A 20,241-nucleotide genomic window follows, 5' to 3' on the forward strand; every position below is an offset into this window, starting at 1 on the left:
TGATCACCCATGATCACCCCATATAAACTCCCTGATCACCCCCCCCTGTCATTGATCACCCCCCTGTCATTGATCACCCCCCTGTCAGGCTCCGTTCAGACGTCCGTATGATTTTTACGGATCCACGGATACATGGATCGGATCCGCAAAACACATGCGGACGTCTGAATGGAGCCTTACAGGGGGGTGATCAATGACAGGCGGGTGATCACCCATATACACTCCCTGATCACCCCCTGTCATTGATCACCCCCCTGTCATTGCTCACCCCCCCTGTAAGGCTCCATTCAGACGTCCGCATGTGTTTTGCGGATCCGATCCATGTATCCATGGATCCGTAAACATCATACGGACGTCTGAATGGAGCCTTACAGGGGGGTGATCACCCATATACACTCCCTGATCACCCCCTGTCATTGATCACCCCCCTGTAAGGCTCCATTCAGACGTCCGTATGATTTTTACGGATCCATGGATACATGGATCGGATCCGCAAAACACATGCGGACGTCTGAATGGAGCCTTACAGGGGGGTGATCAATGACAGGCGGGTGATCACCCATATACACTCCCTGATCACCCCCTGTCATTGATCACCCCCCTGTAAGGCTCCATTCAGACGTCCGCATGTGTTTTGCGGATCCGATCCATGTATCCATGGATCCGTAAAAATCATACGGACGTCTGAATGAAGCCTTACAGGGGGGGTGATCAATGACAGGGGGGTGATCACCCTGATCACCCCCTGTCATTGATCACCCCCCTGTAAGGCTCCATTCAGACGTCCGCATGTGTTTTGCGGATCCGATCCATGTATCCATGGATCCGTAAAAATCATACGGACGTCTGAATGGAGCCTTACAGGGGGGGTGATCAATGACAGGGGGGTGATCACCCTGATCACCCCCTGTCATTGATCACCCCCCTGTAAGGCTCCATTCAGACGTCCGCATGTGTTTTGCGGATCCGATCCATGTATCCATGGATCCGTAAAAATCATACGGACGTCTGAATGGAGCCTTACAGGGGGGGTGATCACCCTGATCACCCCCTGTCATTGATCACCCCCCTGTAAGGCTCCATTCAGACGTCCGCATGTGTTTTGCGGATCCGATCCATGTATCCATGGATCCGTAAAAATCATACGGACGTCTGAATGGAGCCTTACAGGGGGGTGATCACCCATATACACTCCCTGATCACCCCCTGTCATTGATCACCCCCCTGTAAGGCTCCATTCAGACGTCCGTATGATTTTTACGGATCCATGGATACATGGATCGGATCCGCAAAACACATGCGGACGTCTGAATGGAGCCTTACAGGGGGGTGATCAATGACAGGCGGGTGATCACCCATATACACTCCCTGATCACCCCCTGTCATTGATCACCCCCCTGTAAGGCTCCATTCAGACGTCCGCATGTGTTTTGCGGTTCCGATCTATGTATCCATGGATCCGTAAAAATCATACGGACGTCTGAATGGAGCCTTACAGGGGGGGTGATCAATGACAGGGGGGTGATCACCCTGATCACCCCCTGTCATTGATCACCCCCCTGTAAGGCTCCATTCAGACGTCCGCATGTGTTTTGCGGATCCGATCCATGTATCCATGGATCCGTAAAAATCATACGGACGTCTGAATGGAGCCTTACAGGGGGGTGATCAATGACAGGGGGGTGATCACCCATATACACTCCCTGATCACCCCCTGTCATTGATCACCCCCCTGTAAGGCTCCATTCAGACGTCCGTATGATTTTTACGGATCCATGGATACATGGATCGGATCCGCAAAACACATGCGGACGTCTGAATGGAGCCTTACAGGGGGGTGATCAATGACAGGCGGGTGATCACCCATATACACTCCCTGATCACCCCCTGTCATTGATCACCCCCCTGTAAGGCTCCATTCAGACGTCCGCATGTGTTTTGCGGTTCCGATCCATGTATCCATGGATCCGTAAAAATCATACGGATGTCTGAATGGAGCCTTACAGGGGGGGTGATCAATGACAGGGGGGTGATCACCCTGATCACCCCCTGTCATTGATCACCCCCCTGTAAGGCTCCATTCAGACGTCCGCATGTGTTTTGCGGATCCGATCCATGTATCCATGGATCCGTAAAAATCATACGGACGTCTGAATGGAGCCTTACAGGGGGGTGATCACCCATATACACTCCCTGATCACCCCCTGTCATTGATCACCCCCCTGTAAGGCTCCATTCAGACGTCCGTATGATTTTTACGGATCCATGGATACATGGATCGGATCCGCAAAACACATGCGGACGTCTGAATGGAGCCTTACAGGGGGGTGATCAATGACAGGCGGGTGATCACCCATATACACTCCCTGATCACCCCCTGTCATTGATCACCCCCCTGTAAGGCTCCATTCAGACGTCCGCATGTGTTTTGCGGATCCGATCCATGTATCCATGGATCCGTAAAAATCATACGGACGTCTGAATGAAGCCTTACAGGGGTGGTGATCAATGACAGGGGGGTGATCACCCTGATCACCCCCTGTCATTGATCACCCCCCTGTAAGGCTCCATTCAGACGTCCGCATGTGTTTTGCGGATCCGATCCATGTATCCATGGATCCGTAAAAATCATACGGACGTCTGAATGGAGCCTTACAGGGGGGGTGATCAATGACAGGGGGGTGATCACCCTGATCACCCCCTGTCATTGATCACCCCCCTGTAAGGCTCCATTCAGACGTCCGCATGTGTTTTGCGGATCCGATCCATGTATCCATGGATCCGTAAAAATCATACGGACGTCTGAATGGAGCCTTACAGGGGGGGTGATCAGTGACAGGGGGGTGATCACCCTGATCACCCCCTGTCATTGATCACCCCCCTTTAAGGCTCCATTCAGACGTCCGCATGTGTTTTGCGGATCCGATCCATGTATCCATGGATCCGTAAAAATCATACGGACGTCTGAATGGAGCCTTACAGGGGGGTGATCACCCATATACACTCCCTGATCACCCCCTGTCATTGATCACCCCCCTGTAAGGCTCCATTCAGACGTCCGTATGATTTTTACGGATCCATGGATACATAGATCGGATCCGCAAAACACATGCGGACGTCTGAATGGAGCCTTACAGGGGGGTGATCAATGACAGGCGGGTGATCACCCATATACACTGCCTGATCACCCCCTGTCATTGATCACCCCCCTGTAAGGCTCCATTCAGACGTCCGCATGTGTTTTGCGGTTCCGATCCATGTATCCATGGATCCGTAAAAATCATACGGACGTCTGAATGGAGCCTTACAGGGGGGGTGATCAATGACAGGGGGGTGATCACCCTGATCACCCCCTGTCATTGATCACCCCCCTGTAAGGCTCCATTCAGACGTCCGCATGTGTTTTGCGGATCCGATCCATGGATCCGTAAAAATCATACGGACGTCTGAATGGAGCCTTACCAGGGGGGTGATCAATGACAGGGGGTGATCAGGGAGTCTATATGGGTGATCACCCCCCCCTGTCATTGATCACCCCCCCCTGTAAGGCTCCATTCAGACAGTTTGTTTGGCCCAAGTTAGCGGAAATATATATATTTTTTTGGTTTGTTTTTTCTTACAAAGTCTCATATTCCACTAACTTGTGTCAAAAAATAAAATCTCACATGAACTCGCCATACCCCTCACGGAATCCAAATGCGTAAACATTTTTAGACATTTATATTCCAGACTTCTTGTCACGCTTTAGGGCCCCTAAAAAGCCAGGGCAGTATAAATACCCCACATGTGACCCCATTTCGGAAAGAAGACACCCCAAGGTATTCCGTGAGGGGCATATTGAGTCCATGAAAGATTGAAATTTTTGTCCTAAGTTAGCGGAAAGTGAGACTTTGTGAGAAAAAAACAAAAAAAATCAATTTCCGCTAACTTATGCAAAAAAAAAAAAATTTCTATGAACTCGCCATGCCCCTCATTGAATACCTTGGGGTGTCTTCTTTCCAAAGTGGGGTCACATGTGGGGTATTTATACTGCCCTGGCTTTTTAGGGGCCCGAAAGTGTGAGAAGAAGTCTGGGATCCAAATGTCTAAAAATGCCCTCCTAAAAGGAATTTGGGCACCTTTGCGCATCTAGGCTGCAAAAAAGTGTCACACATCTGGTATCGCCGTACTCAGGAGAAGTTGGGCAATGTGTTTTGGGGTGTCATTTTACATATACCCATGTTGGGTGAGAAAAATATCTTGGTCAAATGCCAACTTTGTATAAAAAAATGGGAAAAGTTATCTTTGCCAAGATATTTCTCTCACCCAGCATGGTTATATGTGAAATGACACCCCAAAACACATTGCCCAACTTCTCCTGAGTACGGCGATACCACATGTGTGACACTTTTTTGCAGCCAAGGTGGGCAAAGGGGCATATATTCCAAAGAGCACCTTTCGGATTTCACAGGCCATTTTTTACAGATTTTGATTGCAAGGTACTTCTCACACATATGGGCCCCTAAATTGCCAGGGCAGTATAACTACGCCACAAGTGACCCCATTTTGTAAAGAAGACACCCCAAGGTATTCCGTGAGGGGCACGGCGAGTTCCTAGAATTTTTTATTTTTTGTCACAAGTTAGCGGAAAATGATGATTTTTCTTTTTTTTTCTTTTTTCCTTACAAAGTCTCATATTCCACTAACTTGCGACAAAAAAAAAAAAATTCTAGGAACTCGACATGCCCCTCACGGAATACCTTGGGGTGTCTTCTTTCCAAAATGGGGTCACTTGTGGCGTAGTTATACTGCCCTGGCAATTTAGGGGCCCAAATGTGTGAGAAGAACTTTGCAATCAAAATCTGTAAAAAATGGCCTGCGAAATCCGAAAGGTGCACTTTGGAATATGTGCCCCTTTGCCCACCTTGGCTGCAAAAAAGTGTCACACATCTGGTATCGCCGTACTTAGGAGAGGTTGGGTAATGTGTTTTGGGGTGTCATTTTACATATACCCATGCTGGGTGAGAAAAATATCTTGGTCAAATGCCAACTTTGTATAAAAAAATTGGAAAAGTTGTCTTTTGCCAAGATATTTCTCTCACCCAGCATGGGTATATGTAAAATGACACCCCAAAACACATTCCCCAACTTCTCCTGAGTACGGCGATACCAGATGTGTGACACTTTTTTGCAGCCAAGGTGGGCAAAGGGGCACATATTCCAAAGTGCACCTTTCGGATTTCGCAGGCCATTTTTTACACATTTTGATTGCAAAGTACTTCTCACACATTTGGGCCCCTAAATTGCCAGGGCAGTATAACTACGCCACAAGTGACCCCATTTTGGAAAGAAGACACCCCAAGGTATTCCGTGAGGGGCATGGCGAGTTCCTAGAATTTTTTATTTTTTGTCGCAAGTTAGTGGAATATGAGACTTTGTAAGAAAAAAAAAAATTAAAATAAAATCATCATTTTCCGCTAACTTGTGACAAAAAATAAAAAGCTCTATGAACTCACTATGCCCATCAGCGAATACCTTAGGGTGTCTACTTTCCGAAATGGGGTCATTTGTGGGGTTTTTCTACTGTCTGGGCATTGTAGAACCTCAGGAAACATGACAGGTGCTCAGAAAGTCAGAGCTGTTTTAAAAAGCGGAAATTCACATTTTTGTACCATAGTTTGTAAACGCTATAACTTTTACCCAAACCATTTTGCCCAAACATTTTTTTTTATCAAAGACATGTAGAACAATAAATTTAGCGAAAAATTTATATATGGATGTCGTTTTTTTTGCAAAATTTTACAGCTGAAAAATCGTTAAATTTCGATTAATAACAAAAAATGTCAGCAGCAATGAAATACCACCAAATGAAAGCTCTATTAGTGAGAAGAAAAGGAGGTAAAATTCATTTGGGTGGTAAGTTGCATGACCGAGCGATAAACGGTGAAAGTAGTGTAGTGCAGAAGTGTAAAAAGTGGCCTGGTCATGAAGGGGGTTTTAGCTAGCGGGGCTGAAGTGGTTAACATTGACCTGCACAGTGCAACAGTGACCTTCATAGTGGCCGCCCCTTTAATAGTGACCTCCACAGTGCCCGCACCTTTAACAATAACCTCCACATTGCCAGTCCCTTTAATAGTGACCACCCCTTTAACAGTGACCTCAATAGTGCCCACCCCTTTAACAGTGACCTTTACAATGTCCACCCCTTTAACAGTGACCTCCACAGTACCTGCCCCTTTAACAGTGCCCTCCACAGTGCCCGCCCCTTTAACATTGACCACCCATTTAACAGTGACCTCCACAGTGCCCGCCCCTTTAATATTGGCCACCCCTTTAACTCCTTAAGGACACAGCCATATTTCACCTTAAAGGGATTCTGTCATCAGATTTGTGCCCTATAAGCTAAACATATGGCCATGTCGGTGCTAATAACATGAATTCTAAACTGCCCTTATTAAACCTGCTTGTGGCGCATCAGGCCGGCGCATGCGCACTTCGCTCAACGAAGCCGCTGCCAGGAGTCCGCGGCGCATCAGGCTGAGCCTAGTGCGCAGGCGCCGGATCTGGCAGAGGGACGGGTGGATTGAGGAGGCGGCGCTGAGGTGAGGAAGGCGGTGCTGGGCACCAGACGGCGAGGGGTCCGGGCGGGCACCATGGATTAACATAAAACCCCTTGGGCACCTTAGGTAGGCGAGGTTTTTTGGGCTAATAGAGCCACAAGCAGATTTAATAAGGGCAGTTTAGGATTCATGTTATTAGCACCGACATGGCCATATGTTTAGCTTATAGGGCACAAATCTGATGACAGAATCCCTTTAAGGACCAGGCCATATTTTGCAAATCTGACCAGTGTCACTTTATGTTGTGATAACTTTAAAACGCTTTGACTTAGGCTACTTTCACACTAGCGTTCGGGGCTCCGCTTGTGAGTTCCGTTTGAAGGCTCTCACAAGCGGCCCCGAACGGATCCGTCCAGCCCTAATGCATTCTGAGTGGATGCGGATCCGCTCAGAATGCATCAGTCTGGCACCGTTTGTCCTCCGCTCCGCTCAGCAGGCGGACACCCGAACGCTGCTTGCAGTGTTCGGGTGTCCGCCTGGCCGTGCGGAGGCAAACGGATCCGTCCAGACTTACAATGTAAGTCAATGGGGACGGATCCGTTTGAAGTTGACACAATATGGCTCAATTTTCAAACGGATCCGTCCCCCATTGACTTTCAATGCATTATCATATTTTTTTTGTTCATGGTAATGCAAACGGATCCGTTCTGAACGGATCTAAGCGTTTGCATTATAGGTGCGGATCCGTCTGTGCAGATACCAGACAGATCCGCACCTAAACGCAGGTGTGAAAGTAGTCTTATTCAGGCCATTCTGAGACAGTTTTTTCGTCACATATTGTACTTCATGACACTGGTAAAATGGAGTCCCAAAAATTCATTTTTATTTATAAACAAATACCAAATTTGCCAAAAATGTTGAAAAATTTTCAAATTTCTAATTTTCAATTTCTCTATTTCTATAATACATAGTAATACCTAAAAAATAGTTATTCCCTTACATCCTACCAGCAGCACAGACAGGGTTACCTGCCCCCTGTGGACTGGTAGGAATTTTTAATGAGCTCAAGAACCAATAACAAAGTTCCCACTCCCTCAAAAGGAGGGAACTACCCCCCAGCCACCGTGTTTTTTTCTGTCCTTTTGGACAGGTGGACTGGCGTGTAGCTTCCCCCTTTTTTTCATTTTTGTTTGGGGGGAGTAAAGAATTGGGGGGATATGGCATATATCTTTCCCCTCGTATTTATTTATCTTTAGGGCTTTGCGATTGCCCTTTTCTTCTATCCCCCCCCCTCCTCCTGTCTGGCATGCGATGGTGCCCCTCTAACCTGCTTTAGCTTTGCCTGCCCAGGGGATCTCCAGCGACGGTCCCCTCGTCGCTCTCTTATTGCTGGTGCCGGCTGAGGGATTCCGGCGGCGCCTTCCCTGGATGACGTCACCAACGACATCACTGCTGTGTGCCTCCTCCTCGACGGCAGCGAAGCGCTGCCGGCGCTTACTGCTTGTAAGGGGGGGGGGGGATTAGATGACCTTTTTTCTTTGGATATTATTAAATCCCCTGTTTCAATGAGGGATGACATCTCCGGGGAAAAAATAAAATATATATATAGGAGGGAAAGTAGGCAGCTGCATTAACTGTGGTTCATTGGCCAGCAATAGTTCCGCCCTAGGGCGGACCTTTACGCCTCCTTATAAGCCCTCGTTTGCCTTTACTCAGTCTCTGGTTGCGTAGCTATTTAAGCAAGCCTCCAGAGCCCTATTGCTCTGAGAAGGAATTTTCTAGTTCTCCTTGGGATACTGAAATTTCGGAGCTTCATTACAGTTTGGTGGGCTTATTCTTAAGGTGGTGTATTGTTTTCTTATTGCTGAATAAGATTTTTAATCCTCCTCTTTTTTTCGCAGTCATGTCTTCTCCGCGAGACCAGCGGAAATCCACCGCCAAACGCAAGCACTTGGCCTGTTTCGAGTGTAATACCCCCCTGGACGACAACTGCCCATATTCAAGATGTGACAGCTGCCGTTCCCGTACCACTACTGAGCCCACGATGCAGGAAATGTATCAGTGGGCTAGGTGTTATGTGGATGACTCAATTAAGGGGTAGTCAAGCTGTTGAATGAGAGGTTGCCGGGACCCTCCCAAACCCCTATGGAGGTCACCGCACCAAGCGAGAGACCCGCTGTCTTTTCTGTGGGCTCATCATCCTCGACGAGGAATTAACCTCATGTTTTTTCCCTCCAGAAAAAACTCAAAAACATGGTCGGGGGACCATGATGTTGACGTTGGGGAGTCCTCCGATCCCGCCGGTCGGGCACAGCGTGTCTTTAACGCGGATGAGACCCTCCGTTCAGTCATGCGTACTGAATGGAAAAAAACTGAGAAAGGACCAGTCTTGACTCGCAAATTCAAGATGATGTTCCCGATGGCGAAACCCTTGGTGGAATCGTGGGGTTCCATTCCCAGGGTTGACATGGCCATAGCCAAATTGTCTATATGCACTATGGTGCCTGCAGATGATGGGTCGAGTCTGCAAGACCCTCTTGATAGAAGGGCGGAGTGCACACTAAGAAGAGGCTATTCAGCCGCAGCAGTTTCAGCATCCACTGCCATAGCAGCATCCAAAGTGTCGTCCTTCTTGAGGAGTAAGCTGAATCAGATCCAGACCGACGTGGATCAGAGTGTATCCCGTGATGACATACTGGCTGCCTTTAAAATGGTGAATCTGGCGATGGACTTTATATGTGATACTACGCAAGTACAGCTAAAGCTCGCAACCAAGACCATGGGCTTAGTCTGCAGCTCGTAGACCATTATGGCTGAAACCCTGGAAGGCAGATAATGCCTCAAAATATAATTTGTGTGGGCTTCTGTTTTAGCCCGACCGGCTTTTTGGTTCCGAGCTGGACAAAATCATGGAGGGCCTCTCCGATAAAAAGGGCAAGAGTCTTCCTCAACAGCCCTTTCGAGGACGCTCCAGTCAGCATCGGGGGGGGCAGACAGGGCCAGCAGTCTACTTCCCGTAGAAACTGGGGGGGGCAGCGAAGATCTTCGAGGCGCCCCCGCAGACCCACTAAGGAGGCCAATCCCTCCTGACTACGGGCCTCCCAGAGGCTCTTGGTTTCCCCCTGCTGTTCCTGCCGTTACGCCTCTGGCTTTTCCCGTACCCTCTCCCCAGATCCCTGTGGGGGGACGTCTTTCCCATTTCAAGGAGGTTTGGACCCAGGAGATTGCGGATCCCTGGGTTCTAAGCATCGTTTCCTCCGGGTACCTTATAGATCTCGTCTCTCTCCCCCAAGAAAGATTCGTTATCAATCGAGGCTTTCAGCCTGCCAAACAAAGGATTTTAGAATCCTACATCCAGGACTATATTTCAAAGGGGGCTCTGGAGGAAGTTCCGGCAGGGGAGCAGGGCCTGGGGATCTATTCTCCAGTTTTTCTGGTTCCCAAGAAAACAGGGGATCTCCGGATGATAATCGATTTGAGATTCCTCAATCGATTCATAAGAAGGCCAAGGTTTCGTATGGAAACCATAAGGTCAGTCAGCCACATCCTCAGACTTGGAGATGTGATGGCCACTCTGGATCTCAGGGATGCTTACCTCCATATTGCGATCCATCCCGTTTCTCGGAAATAGCTCAGGATCGCGGTCCAGATTTCTGGGGTTCTCAGGCATTTTCAGTTTGCCGCCCTTCCCTTTGGAATCTCATCCGCCCCCCTTATCTTCACCAAGGTGGTGGTAGCAGTGGTGGCAGCGCTGACAATGACTGACCATTGTCCCTTACCTGGACGACTGGCTCCTTTTGGCGGCCACCGTACCAGTTCTGACCCACCATCTTCATCTGGCAATTTCCTTTCTGCTCCACCTAGGGTGGATCATCAACTGGCAGAAATCGAATGTGAGCCCTTCGACTTCAATACAGTATCTAGGTTTCATAATCGACTCTGTGGAGATGTCCCTTCAGTTGACACCAGAGAGGAAAACCCGGGTACAAGACCTGGCAAGGTTCTTATCGGTACCACGACGAGTATCCATTCGGACTCTCATGAAGATGCTGGGGCTCATGTCAGCGGCTGCGGACACAGTCCCTTGGGCATTATGGCACCTCCGCCCTCTTCAAACAGATGTTTTGAACAGGTGGGACAGCAGCCCTACAGGACTAGATTCCCTATACTCTCTATCCTCCGAAACTCGGAATTCCCTGAGATGGTGGTTCCATCTCCCTGCAGGGAAGACTATGACCCAACCATCTTGGCTCATATTGACTACAGATGCGTCCCTAGTAGGCTGGGGCGCTCACCTAGATGGGTCCACAGTTCGGGGAACTTGGTCTCCCATGGAGCGGCGTCTCTCCTCCAATCTCCGTGAGATGCAAGCTATTCGGCTAGCCCTCCTTCACTTCGCCCCTCAGATCCGGGGCAAAGCGGTGAGAGTACAGTCAGACAATATGACTGCAGTTCTTTACATAAACAAACATGGGGGTACGAGATCCCTACCCCTTCTTTCAGAGATCGAGTAATTCTACGGTAGGCAGAGTTGAACCTATCCCATCTATCTGCCATCCACATTCAAGGGTCCCTCAACATAATTGCAGATCGTCTAAGTCGCGGATTACCGACTATAGAGTGGTCTTTGCATCCGGAGATCTTCAAGCAGATAGTCCTCAGATAGGGATTGCCGGAGGTGGATCTCATGGCAACCAGGTTCAACGCCAAGGTACAGCTCTGCATCCATATATCACCTTTTTGCAGGACCGAGTCCTCTTAAGATTCTTACCCTACTTGAGACCTAAGGTTTTATCTTTTCAGAATATTAACCAGGTAATTTCTTTACCAGTTTTATTTTCTTCCGCCTCCTCCGATGTTCCTGTCAGACATTCTCTGGACATATCGAGATGCCTCCAGACCTATGTGGATAGGTCCAAGGAGTTCAGGATTGATGAGAATCTGTTCATCCTGTTTGCCGGTAAATCTAAAGGCCGCAAAGCGTCTAAAGTTTCCATTAGTCGCTGGATCAGAGAAGCCATTAGAGAGTCCTTTCTGTCTCAATCTTTGGACCCTCCGGAGTTTGTTAGGGCCCATTCTACTAGGGCCGTTCCAACCTCTGTGGCAGAAAGAAATCATCTTCCCTTAGAGTTGATCTGTAAATCGGCTTCCTGGAGCTCTGACTCGACCTTTATCTCGCACTACAGAGTTAGTGCTAGGTTTGCAGAGTTTTTGGCCTTTGGGCAGACTATTCTTAATTCTGCCAGGCAGGAAGGCCCTCCCTAGGGTTTTTTTTCTTGTGATCTCCCCGTCTGTGCTGCTGGTAGGACATAAGGGAATCGTTAATTTCTAACGATAATTTGTTTTCCCTTAATCCTAACAGCAGCACACAAATTTCCCACCCTAATTACGTATGCTTGCTGAAAACACGGTGGCTGGGGGGTAGTTCCCTCCTTTTGAGGGAGTGGGAACTTTGTTATTGGTTCTTGGGCTCATTAAAAATTCCGCCGGTCCTACCAGTCCACAGGGGACAGTTAACCCCGTCTGTGCTGCTGTTAGGACTAAGGGAAAACTAATTATCGTTAGAAATTAACGATTACTTTACATTCCCCATATGTCTACTTCATGTTTGGATAATTTTGGGAATTACATTTTATTTTTTGGGGTTATAGATCTATGGGGACTGGGTATTGCAGATGTGCTAGCGGCCATCTAGCAACCCATGTCCTCAGCTCTATACACAAAATCCCGGTGACAGGTTCCCTTTAAGTTAAAGGCTTGCTGGCAGTCTATTGGGCTGATGCGCATGCTCTGACTGAAGGATGGAGATTTCTTCACCCAAGTGACCGTCAATATTCCTGTCACTCGGCTTCTTTTGATACCTTGTCCCGCATAGACTTAGTGTTTGTTAATAGGGAGTTATGGCCGTGGCTGTCTAAGGTGGAATACCTCCCGCGGGGTATCTCTTATCATGCCCTGTTACTAGTGATCTTGGCTATGCCACTGGCACCCCCGGATAGGCAGTGGCGTCTCAATGCTAGATGGCTCGAGGTTTTACCTGTGGCCTGCGCGGCCCTGGATGGAGGGGGCGACAGAGTATTGGGCTTCTAATGAGGGGTCAGCCAATCCTACTGTTGAATGGGAGGCCTTTAAGGGGGTGCTGCGTGGCACATTTATACATGACATTGCCTCGCATAGGAAAGAACTAGTGAGTACTAGGACTAAAATAGAGGAAGAGATTGCTAACAGGGAGGATGAGTATACGCAAAGCCCTAGCCAGGAGACCCGGGGGGCGTGGGAGGAGGCCCAGAGGAGATATCATCTTCATTTGTTGGAATATACTCAGAAGAAGCTTATGTATCAGAAGCAAGTGGTATTCTCGGAAGGGGACAAAAACGGGAGGGCGTTGGCTTATTTAGCAAAAACAGAAAATCCTCAGACAGTGGTCTTTCTTATTACTAATGCGGAGGGTGTTCAGTTTTCCCAACCATGGGATATTTGCACTCAATTTGCCAGTTATTATTCTGACCTATGTACCTCCAAAACACCTTATACAGCTGGTGATATTCAGGGTTTTTTGAAAAGCATTCAGCTTACGTCACTTTCCCATGCAGATAGATCTTTTATGGACGCTCCCATTGATGTAGGGGAAGTTAGGGCAGCGATAGAGAGCATGACGGTGGGGAAGTCTCCTGGTCCAGATGGTTTCCCGGTAGAATGGTACAAGGCAGATATAGACAAGCAAAGCGTGCGATTGCTGAAACTCTTCAACTACGCTTTTGAGTGTAACAGTTTGCCCCCGTCATTTATGGAGGCGACTATTGTGGTAATTCCCTTTTGAATGTGGATGCAAAAATCCTAGCTAAAGTTCTCGCTAGACGTCTCAGGGATGTAATTTTGTCCGTGATTGATCCTGATCAGTCTGGTTTTATGCCAGGTAAGACCACTGATATTAATCTTAGAAGATTATTTACTAATTTACAGGTGTAACATTATAACGCGGGAACTCAAGCGATTGCTTCTCTCGATAATGAGAAGGCTTTCGACTCGGTTGAGTGGAACTTTATATGGGAGACATTGCGCTGTCTGGGCTTCCCTCAGTCTTTCATAAGGTGGGTACAATTACTATACTGGGCCCCTATGGCAAGAGTTAGGGTTAATGGGTATCTGTCGCGCCCCTTTGGTTTACATAGAGGTACTAGGCAGGGGTGTCCCCTATCACCTATGTTATTTGCCCTGGTTATGGAGCCCCTTACTCAACTAGTTAATGGATCGGGACTCATTGAGGGATGGTCTATAGCGGGAATACAGGAAAAGATTTCGCTCTACGCTGATGATCTTCTAGTGTATCTGGCGGATACTGGCCCCTCCTTGGAAGCTCTTCTAGATACCATAGATGGCTTTGGGAAATATTCGGGCCTTAGGGTTAATTGGAGTAAATCTAGCCTTTGCTTGGTAGATTAGACGGATCCTGCAGATATAGGCTAGGTCTACACGACAACATTTGTCGTGCGACATTTTGTTGCACCAATGTCGCGCGACAATTTTTATAATGGCAGTCTATGGTATCGCACTGCAACATGCGACATGCTGCGACTGCGATGGATTGCGACATGTTGCGACTGTCACGTCGCAGTCGCAACATGTTGCATGTTGCAGTGCGACACCATACACTGCCATTATAAAAATTGTCGTGCGACATTAGTGCAACAAAATGTCGCGCGACAACTGTTGCGCCCTATCTGTCGCGCGACAAATGTCGTCTCACGTTTGAAGGTAGTGGATTGTTTTGTTTACTTGGGGATTAAGGTACACAGGGATAGCAGGCAGTTCTATAGGCTCAATGTAGTCCCCACTATGGAGTATATTACTCGTAAACTCGAAGCTTGGGAAAATTTACCGCTGACATTGATAGGTAGAGCAAATATAAAAATGGCTGTGTTACCGAAGCTTCTATATCTTTACAGAGCAGCTCCTATAAAGATCCCCCATATCCACTTCGGCTCCTTAGATAAGATTTTTTCCCTTTAACTACTTTAAAGTGAGACTTAACTTGCATCGCTTTAACTACTGCGCATGCTCCGACGAACGGAGCAAAACCATCGGCAATGTGGCGTTTTCCGGCACATGCGCAGTAGTTAAAGCGATGCAATGCCCACAATGGGCATCGCAGTGCGCATGCTCCGGTCAGTGCACAGTCGCGGGATCTCGGCCAGACCTTAGGATGACGCAAGGGAATAGGAGGGCGGGCATATGCAGAGGCTTGGAGCGGGGGAACAATGGAAAAAGGCAGGGCAGCCTGGGCACCAACACAGTGAACGCCGCCCCTGGGCACTTGCGGGTGCTCATTTGCATATCAATCAAAGTTCGTTTTTCCAGCTTCTGTAAGTGTAAAGACAAAGACAAAGGTACCATAACATTCATGTATAGGTGTGCTATAGGGCAATGTAAGCAATGTATATGGCCATATGGAGGGGACAGACTCCCCTTAAGACAGTACCAATATCATCTTTGTGTTCCACACAATGTCTTTTGGTGCTGTTTTTCTTGTGTTTTTTTTGCATGGAATCCGTGCCAAAAACATGTCTAAAAAGCCTCGAATTCATTTCAATGGGAGGCAGAACTTTTTTCCACACCCAAAAAAAAACTGCATGGAAAAAAGAAGCAGCATGCCCTATCTTGGTGGGGAATCCGCACTGATTCTCTCATACAGATGAATAGAAAGCTATAAAACATAGGAAGCGCCAAAAACTGCACCATAACCAGGCATCAAAATCCACCATGTGAACATCCCCTAACATAGTATTTATGCCCCCTATATACCCTGCAGACAGTAAAAATGACCACTTGTGCTGTGTCCCACAGACAATTGCCACCAGAAGTAAAAAATAAACCTTGCACTCATCTTACCTCAACTCCCTGATGAGCGCAATAAGTCTTTGCATAGTTAACATCTTGGAGCAGGAGGAGTGATGCAGGGACATTGTCACACTGCCTGTGCATGTGTCCCAGTGTCCTTTATGCCACCTGGCTAAAGTGGCTTGCGGCTTACAAGACAGAGAAAGGTAAGGCAGGGAGCCCATGGCTCCAGTACCAAGGCTTCAACTGTATTGATGTCATGAGAATACTGATGCAGTTTTTAGTGGTGGGCCCGGGCCACCACCCCTGCACTCCTTCTAGCTAGTCTTTCGAGAATATACAAGGTGTTTTACTCACTACTTGACGATGAACTGCTGATTTCCAACAGCAGGGTTGGGGAGTTGTAGGATAATTCAGTCTCTTCCTCAGACTCTGAACATGAGGGTAAATCGGACCTGCTAACTGCATTAGAGACACACATGATTAATGAATGGTCTCATTTTAATTTTAATACTCACATTTTCTAAGATATTTTTCATTACCGGACTTGTATACATTACTGGAGGGTGAATACGGTGAATCTTCCGATGACATCTAGAATCAGAAAATGTATTTTACTAAATGATATCATGTACATTTAGTGACAACATGTTGACAGTTTCGAATTTATCAGAAAAAAAACATGTGGTTGTTTTCGATTTTCTATTGGTCTAGATGACCCTGAGAAAGCTTTCGCATATATGTACAGTAGTCAAGGTACCAATGGTATTCTGCCCAATGCTTGGTGGGATAACACAACCCCAAAGAACGATGCTGATGTGAACAGAGCCTTAGTAATTTTCGTATCTACATCTATTTGCTTATTCATTTTAGGGCTCATGCACACGAATGTATTTTCTTTCCGCTTCTGTTCAGGTTTTTTTGCGCACCGTATGCGAAACCATTCACTTTAATGGGTCCGCAAAAACAACGGAAGATACTCCGTGTGCATTCTGTTTCCGTATTTCCGTTCCACAAAAAAGTTGTGCATGTCCTATTATTGTCTGCAAACCACCATACAGTGCCCCATGTAGTACTCTGGCCTATATTAATGCCCCCAGTAATGCAATAGTGTCCCCTTTATCAGTTGTAGTACTTCAGCCTGTATTAAAGTCCTGAGTAGTGACTCTGTATCATACCCCCCCTATAGTGCTCCACCCTGTATTAATTCCCTCAGTAGTGCCCCATAAATGATAATGCCCCTCCAGTGCTCCAGCCTGCATTAGTGCCCACAAAAAAAAACACTCACCTGACATCTGTTTTCTGCCTGTAGCCTGAGGAGCTGTGTCCGGGTGCAGGAGGTCGCAATGACATCACTGTGGCCTCTTGCATCAGGTCTCAGGCGGCACGATGATGTGGTCACGACACCGGTGTCCTGGTGTCCTGAAGTTCGTGACCACATCATGGGTCCACCTGAAACCCAGTGCAGAAGGTCATCGTGACCTCTTGTGGCATTCTACTGTCTCATTGGCTTAAGACCTAGAGGCCTGAGGCCTATGAGGCTGAATGGCAGGGAGAGGAGCTGCCCACTGCCTTGAGGCAAAATGCTCATCTCTTGATCACAGGCAGCAGACAACTGCCTGAAGGGCCACTTGCGGTCCGAGTTAAACCATTATTTTTGGCAAAAATTGGTGAACCATTACTAAATCTGATGTAGTTTTGTACTCGAGAAAGCAGCGCTCTCATATTTAGCAAGGTAATAAAAATCATCTAACATTTAGTAAATATTGTGTACTATATGTTTGACTGTTTTACGGCACATTTTAAGTGAGAATTCTGCTACAGACTTTTTCACTTTCTTTTACATTTTATGTTGCAGCCTTGTGCTAAAATAAATAAATACAATTTCCTCATCCTTCGGCACTAATTTCATATAATGGCCGCCTTATCCTTAGTTATTATAATGTTTGCAGCGATATTAGATGTTTTATGGTTAAACGTCGTAGTGTAACATATTCCGGTGTGATTTACATATATATACAGTGTGTATTTATGTATTTGCATCTTCTGAATTACAAGTCCAGCAGCATGTTGGGGGTAATTGATTTATGAATTGGTTTAAGGCTGCATAGAGAGAGTCGAGCTGTCTGCCTCGTACCTGGGAAACAGCCAAACTGCTCCCCGGGAGATAGTTAGCATAGAGATGCTAACAAGGATGGGCCCCTTTGCTGATCCCACTTCAGGACAGGGGACTGCAGACTCTTTGGCCACTTTTGTCAGCAGGGGGCTTGCTAACCAGAGAATGAACAATAATTTGTAGTCCTTCATAACTTGTTCAGGAGGGGGTGGATGTTTCCACAATCCAGCTCATCACCTCTGGTATGATGGGGGCATCACATAGACACCAGACATGGCGTATTAACTCTCCTTCATCTTCCTAAAAGAAGGATCTCACCTTCCGGGCGTCCTGGAGGTGTCTCGTTTGATACGCTAGGACTCGGAACGGTGAGATATGAATTATCAAGAAGGGCTGGGACCTGTATCTTCACCAGGGCAACTGGGAAAATATCTTTTGGATATTTTCACACCTGTTCCCTAGGTGGCCAGGGGGGCAAGCTGCACATGTAATGAAGCTCAGCCCAGAGGGGCTGAGTCACAGGTGTGAGGGATAATCCCCCTCAGGCATGCCCCTTGAGGAAAGACATAAAAATGTAATCCCGGGGATATTTGGGTGTTACAAAGTGGGAGATCCAATCAAATTGGTTGGTGCGCTATTACTCTCCCCAAATCTCCTGGGAGGAAAGGACTTTTACCAACCAACTGCTAAGTATCAGAACTTTCTATGTTTTCTCCTTTTTATTTTACAATTGTTTGCCATTTATGTATGTCTCTCGTTAATCTTTTTTTGTTACTAAGTGCTGTCCAGTTTTCATACATTAAACCTAAAAGTTTGATGGTTTGTCTTGTAACCTTAAGAACCTGTTAGCTCCATGAAGAGTGTGTGTGCACTCTGAGGCTGAATGTTGTTGTTCCGTGAGGTTTACTATCGTGTGTGTGTCTGCTTGCGAGTGGAACACTCAGGGGTGTCCTATCGACCTTATAACGGGCAGGGGGTGGCAGAAAAAGTTTTGTATTATTGCATGGGTTTGCTTGCAGGCTTCATGTGGGGATTTATGCTCGAGTTACGGCCTGGCGCAGGGCGTAACAGCGTGTGAGGGCGTAAGGTAAATCGGCCTAAAGGGCTTGGGCAACCCTTGTCACGTGACGCGGTGGGCTGGTCTGGTCCCCGGTACGTGACAATGTCAAAGTGAAAACACAATAGTCAAAATCTTTCTGACTTTTTTTATAAAAATAAAAAATAAAAACTTGCATTGAGATAAGTATTCAGACACTTTACTCTGTACCCAGTTGAAGCACCTTTAGCAGCGATTACAGTCTCCAGTCTTCTTGGGTGTGAGGCCACAAGATTTGTACATCTGGATTTGGGGATGTTCTGCCACTCTTCTTTGTGGATCCTCTCAAATTCTGTCAGGTTGGATCAGGACCGTCAGTGGTGGCCGTGCTTGCACACTACAGAAAAAAGCACCAGCCTATGTGAGCTCTCATGGTCCTGGCCACCAGAGAGAGCTTTTTAATTTAATGTGCAAGTACGGCCACCACTGATGGATTGCAGGGTGGTTGTAACAGTAGAAACGAACAGTGTATAATGTGATGGAAAAATGAATCCAGTCAGCAAAGGAAGAAATATGGATAATAACAACACATTAGTTGTATTGCTTGTATTAACATTCTTTGCATGATTATTGGCACTTGCTGAAGTGACACAACCCCTTTAAAAATATCTCTGTACTTTGCTCAATTCAGCTTCCCCTCAACCCTGTTCCAGCCACTAAAACACACCCCCATAGCATGATGCTGCCACCACCATGCTTCACTGTTGGTGCTGGTATTGGGCAGGTGATGGGCAGTGCCTGTTTTTCTCCAGACATAACACTTAGTATTGAGGCCCAAAAGTTTAGTCTTTGTTTTGCCAGACCAAAGAATCTTGTTTCTCATAGTCTGAAAGTCCTTAAGGTGCTCTTTTTTTTTGCAAACTGTAGGGGTGCTTTCACATGTCTTTTACTGAGGAAAGGCTTCTTTCTGTCCACTCCGCCAGGACCCAGATTGGTGGAGTGCTGCAGTGATAGTTGAACTTCTGGAAGTTTCTCCCATCTGCACACAGGATCTTTGGCGCTCAGCCAAAGTGACCTTTGGGTTTTTGGTCACTGCTCTTACCAAGGCTTTTGTCCCCGCATTACTTAGTTTGGTGGGGGGGCCAGATCTAGGAAGAGCCCTGTTTGTTTCAAGCTGTTCAAAGTTGTATTTTTGATATTTTCCACTCTTTTGGGGTGTACCCTAATTTAAACCAAAAATAAATAAAACTAAAAACCAGTGTTGGCTACCTCCGCCTACACCGCTACATCCACCGCCTCCTCAACCTCCTGCTCCATATGGACCTCCACCTCATAGATCAAGATAATGTTTTTAAATTTTTACGTATTTTATTTTATTTTAAGTCATTTCACTAATTTGTCTGATACATTGTTGGGTTGCATATCCCAAATTTTGGGTTGTGATATACCCCTGCTCTACCTAGTAGACAGGTTAATAAATTTCACTAATTTGTCTGTTACATTGTCGGGTGAAATTCACTAATTTTTGGCTGTGATATAATATATTTCACTAATTTGTCTGTTACATTGTCGGGTGAAATTCACCAATTTCTGGCTGTGATATGCCCCTGCTCTACCTAGTGGACAAGGTAATACATTTCACTAATTTGTCTGTTACATTCTTGGGTGACATTTTACCATTTTTGCCGTGAATAAACCCGTGCTCTCCATAG

General features: G+C 46.9%; 1 protein-coding gene across 11 annotated transcripts in view; it reads right to left on the minus strand.

Moving 5' to 3' along the window:
- Positions 1–20,241, minus strand: part of LOC122923369 — a 198,905-nt gene that overhangs the window by 74,309 nt on the left and 104,355 nt on the right. For all 11 annotated transcript variants that reach the window (XR_006387285.1, XR_006387288.1, XM_044274188.1 and 8 more), the window contains 2 exons: positions 15,920–15,971; positions 15,735–15,839 (listed from right to left, as the gene is read on the minus strand). Coding sequence is in view for 9 of the 11 variants with exons in the window: in XM_044274188.1 (XP_044130123.1) it covers positions 15,735–15,839; positions 15,920–15,971 (157 nt within the window). In the remaining 2 variants the exon portion in view is untranslated. The remainder of the gene's footprint in view (positions 1–15,734; positions 15,840–15,919; positions 15,972–20,241) is intronic.

The sequence above is a fragment of the Bufo gargarizans genome, chromosome 1, assembly GCF_014858855.1.
Source record: "Bufo gargarizans isolate SCDJY-AF-19 chromosome 1, ASM1485885v1, whole genome shotgun sequence".
NCBI lineage: Eukaryota > Metazoa > Chordata > Amphibia > Anura > Bufonidae > Bufo > Bufo gargarizans.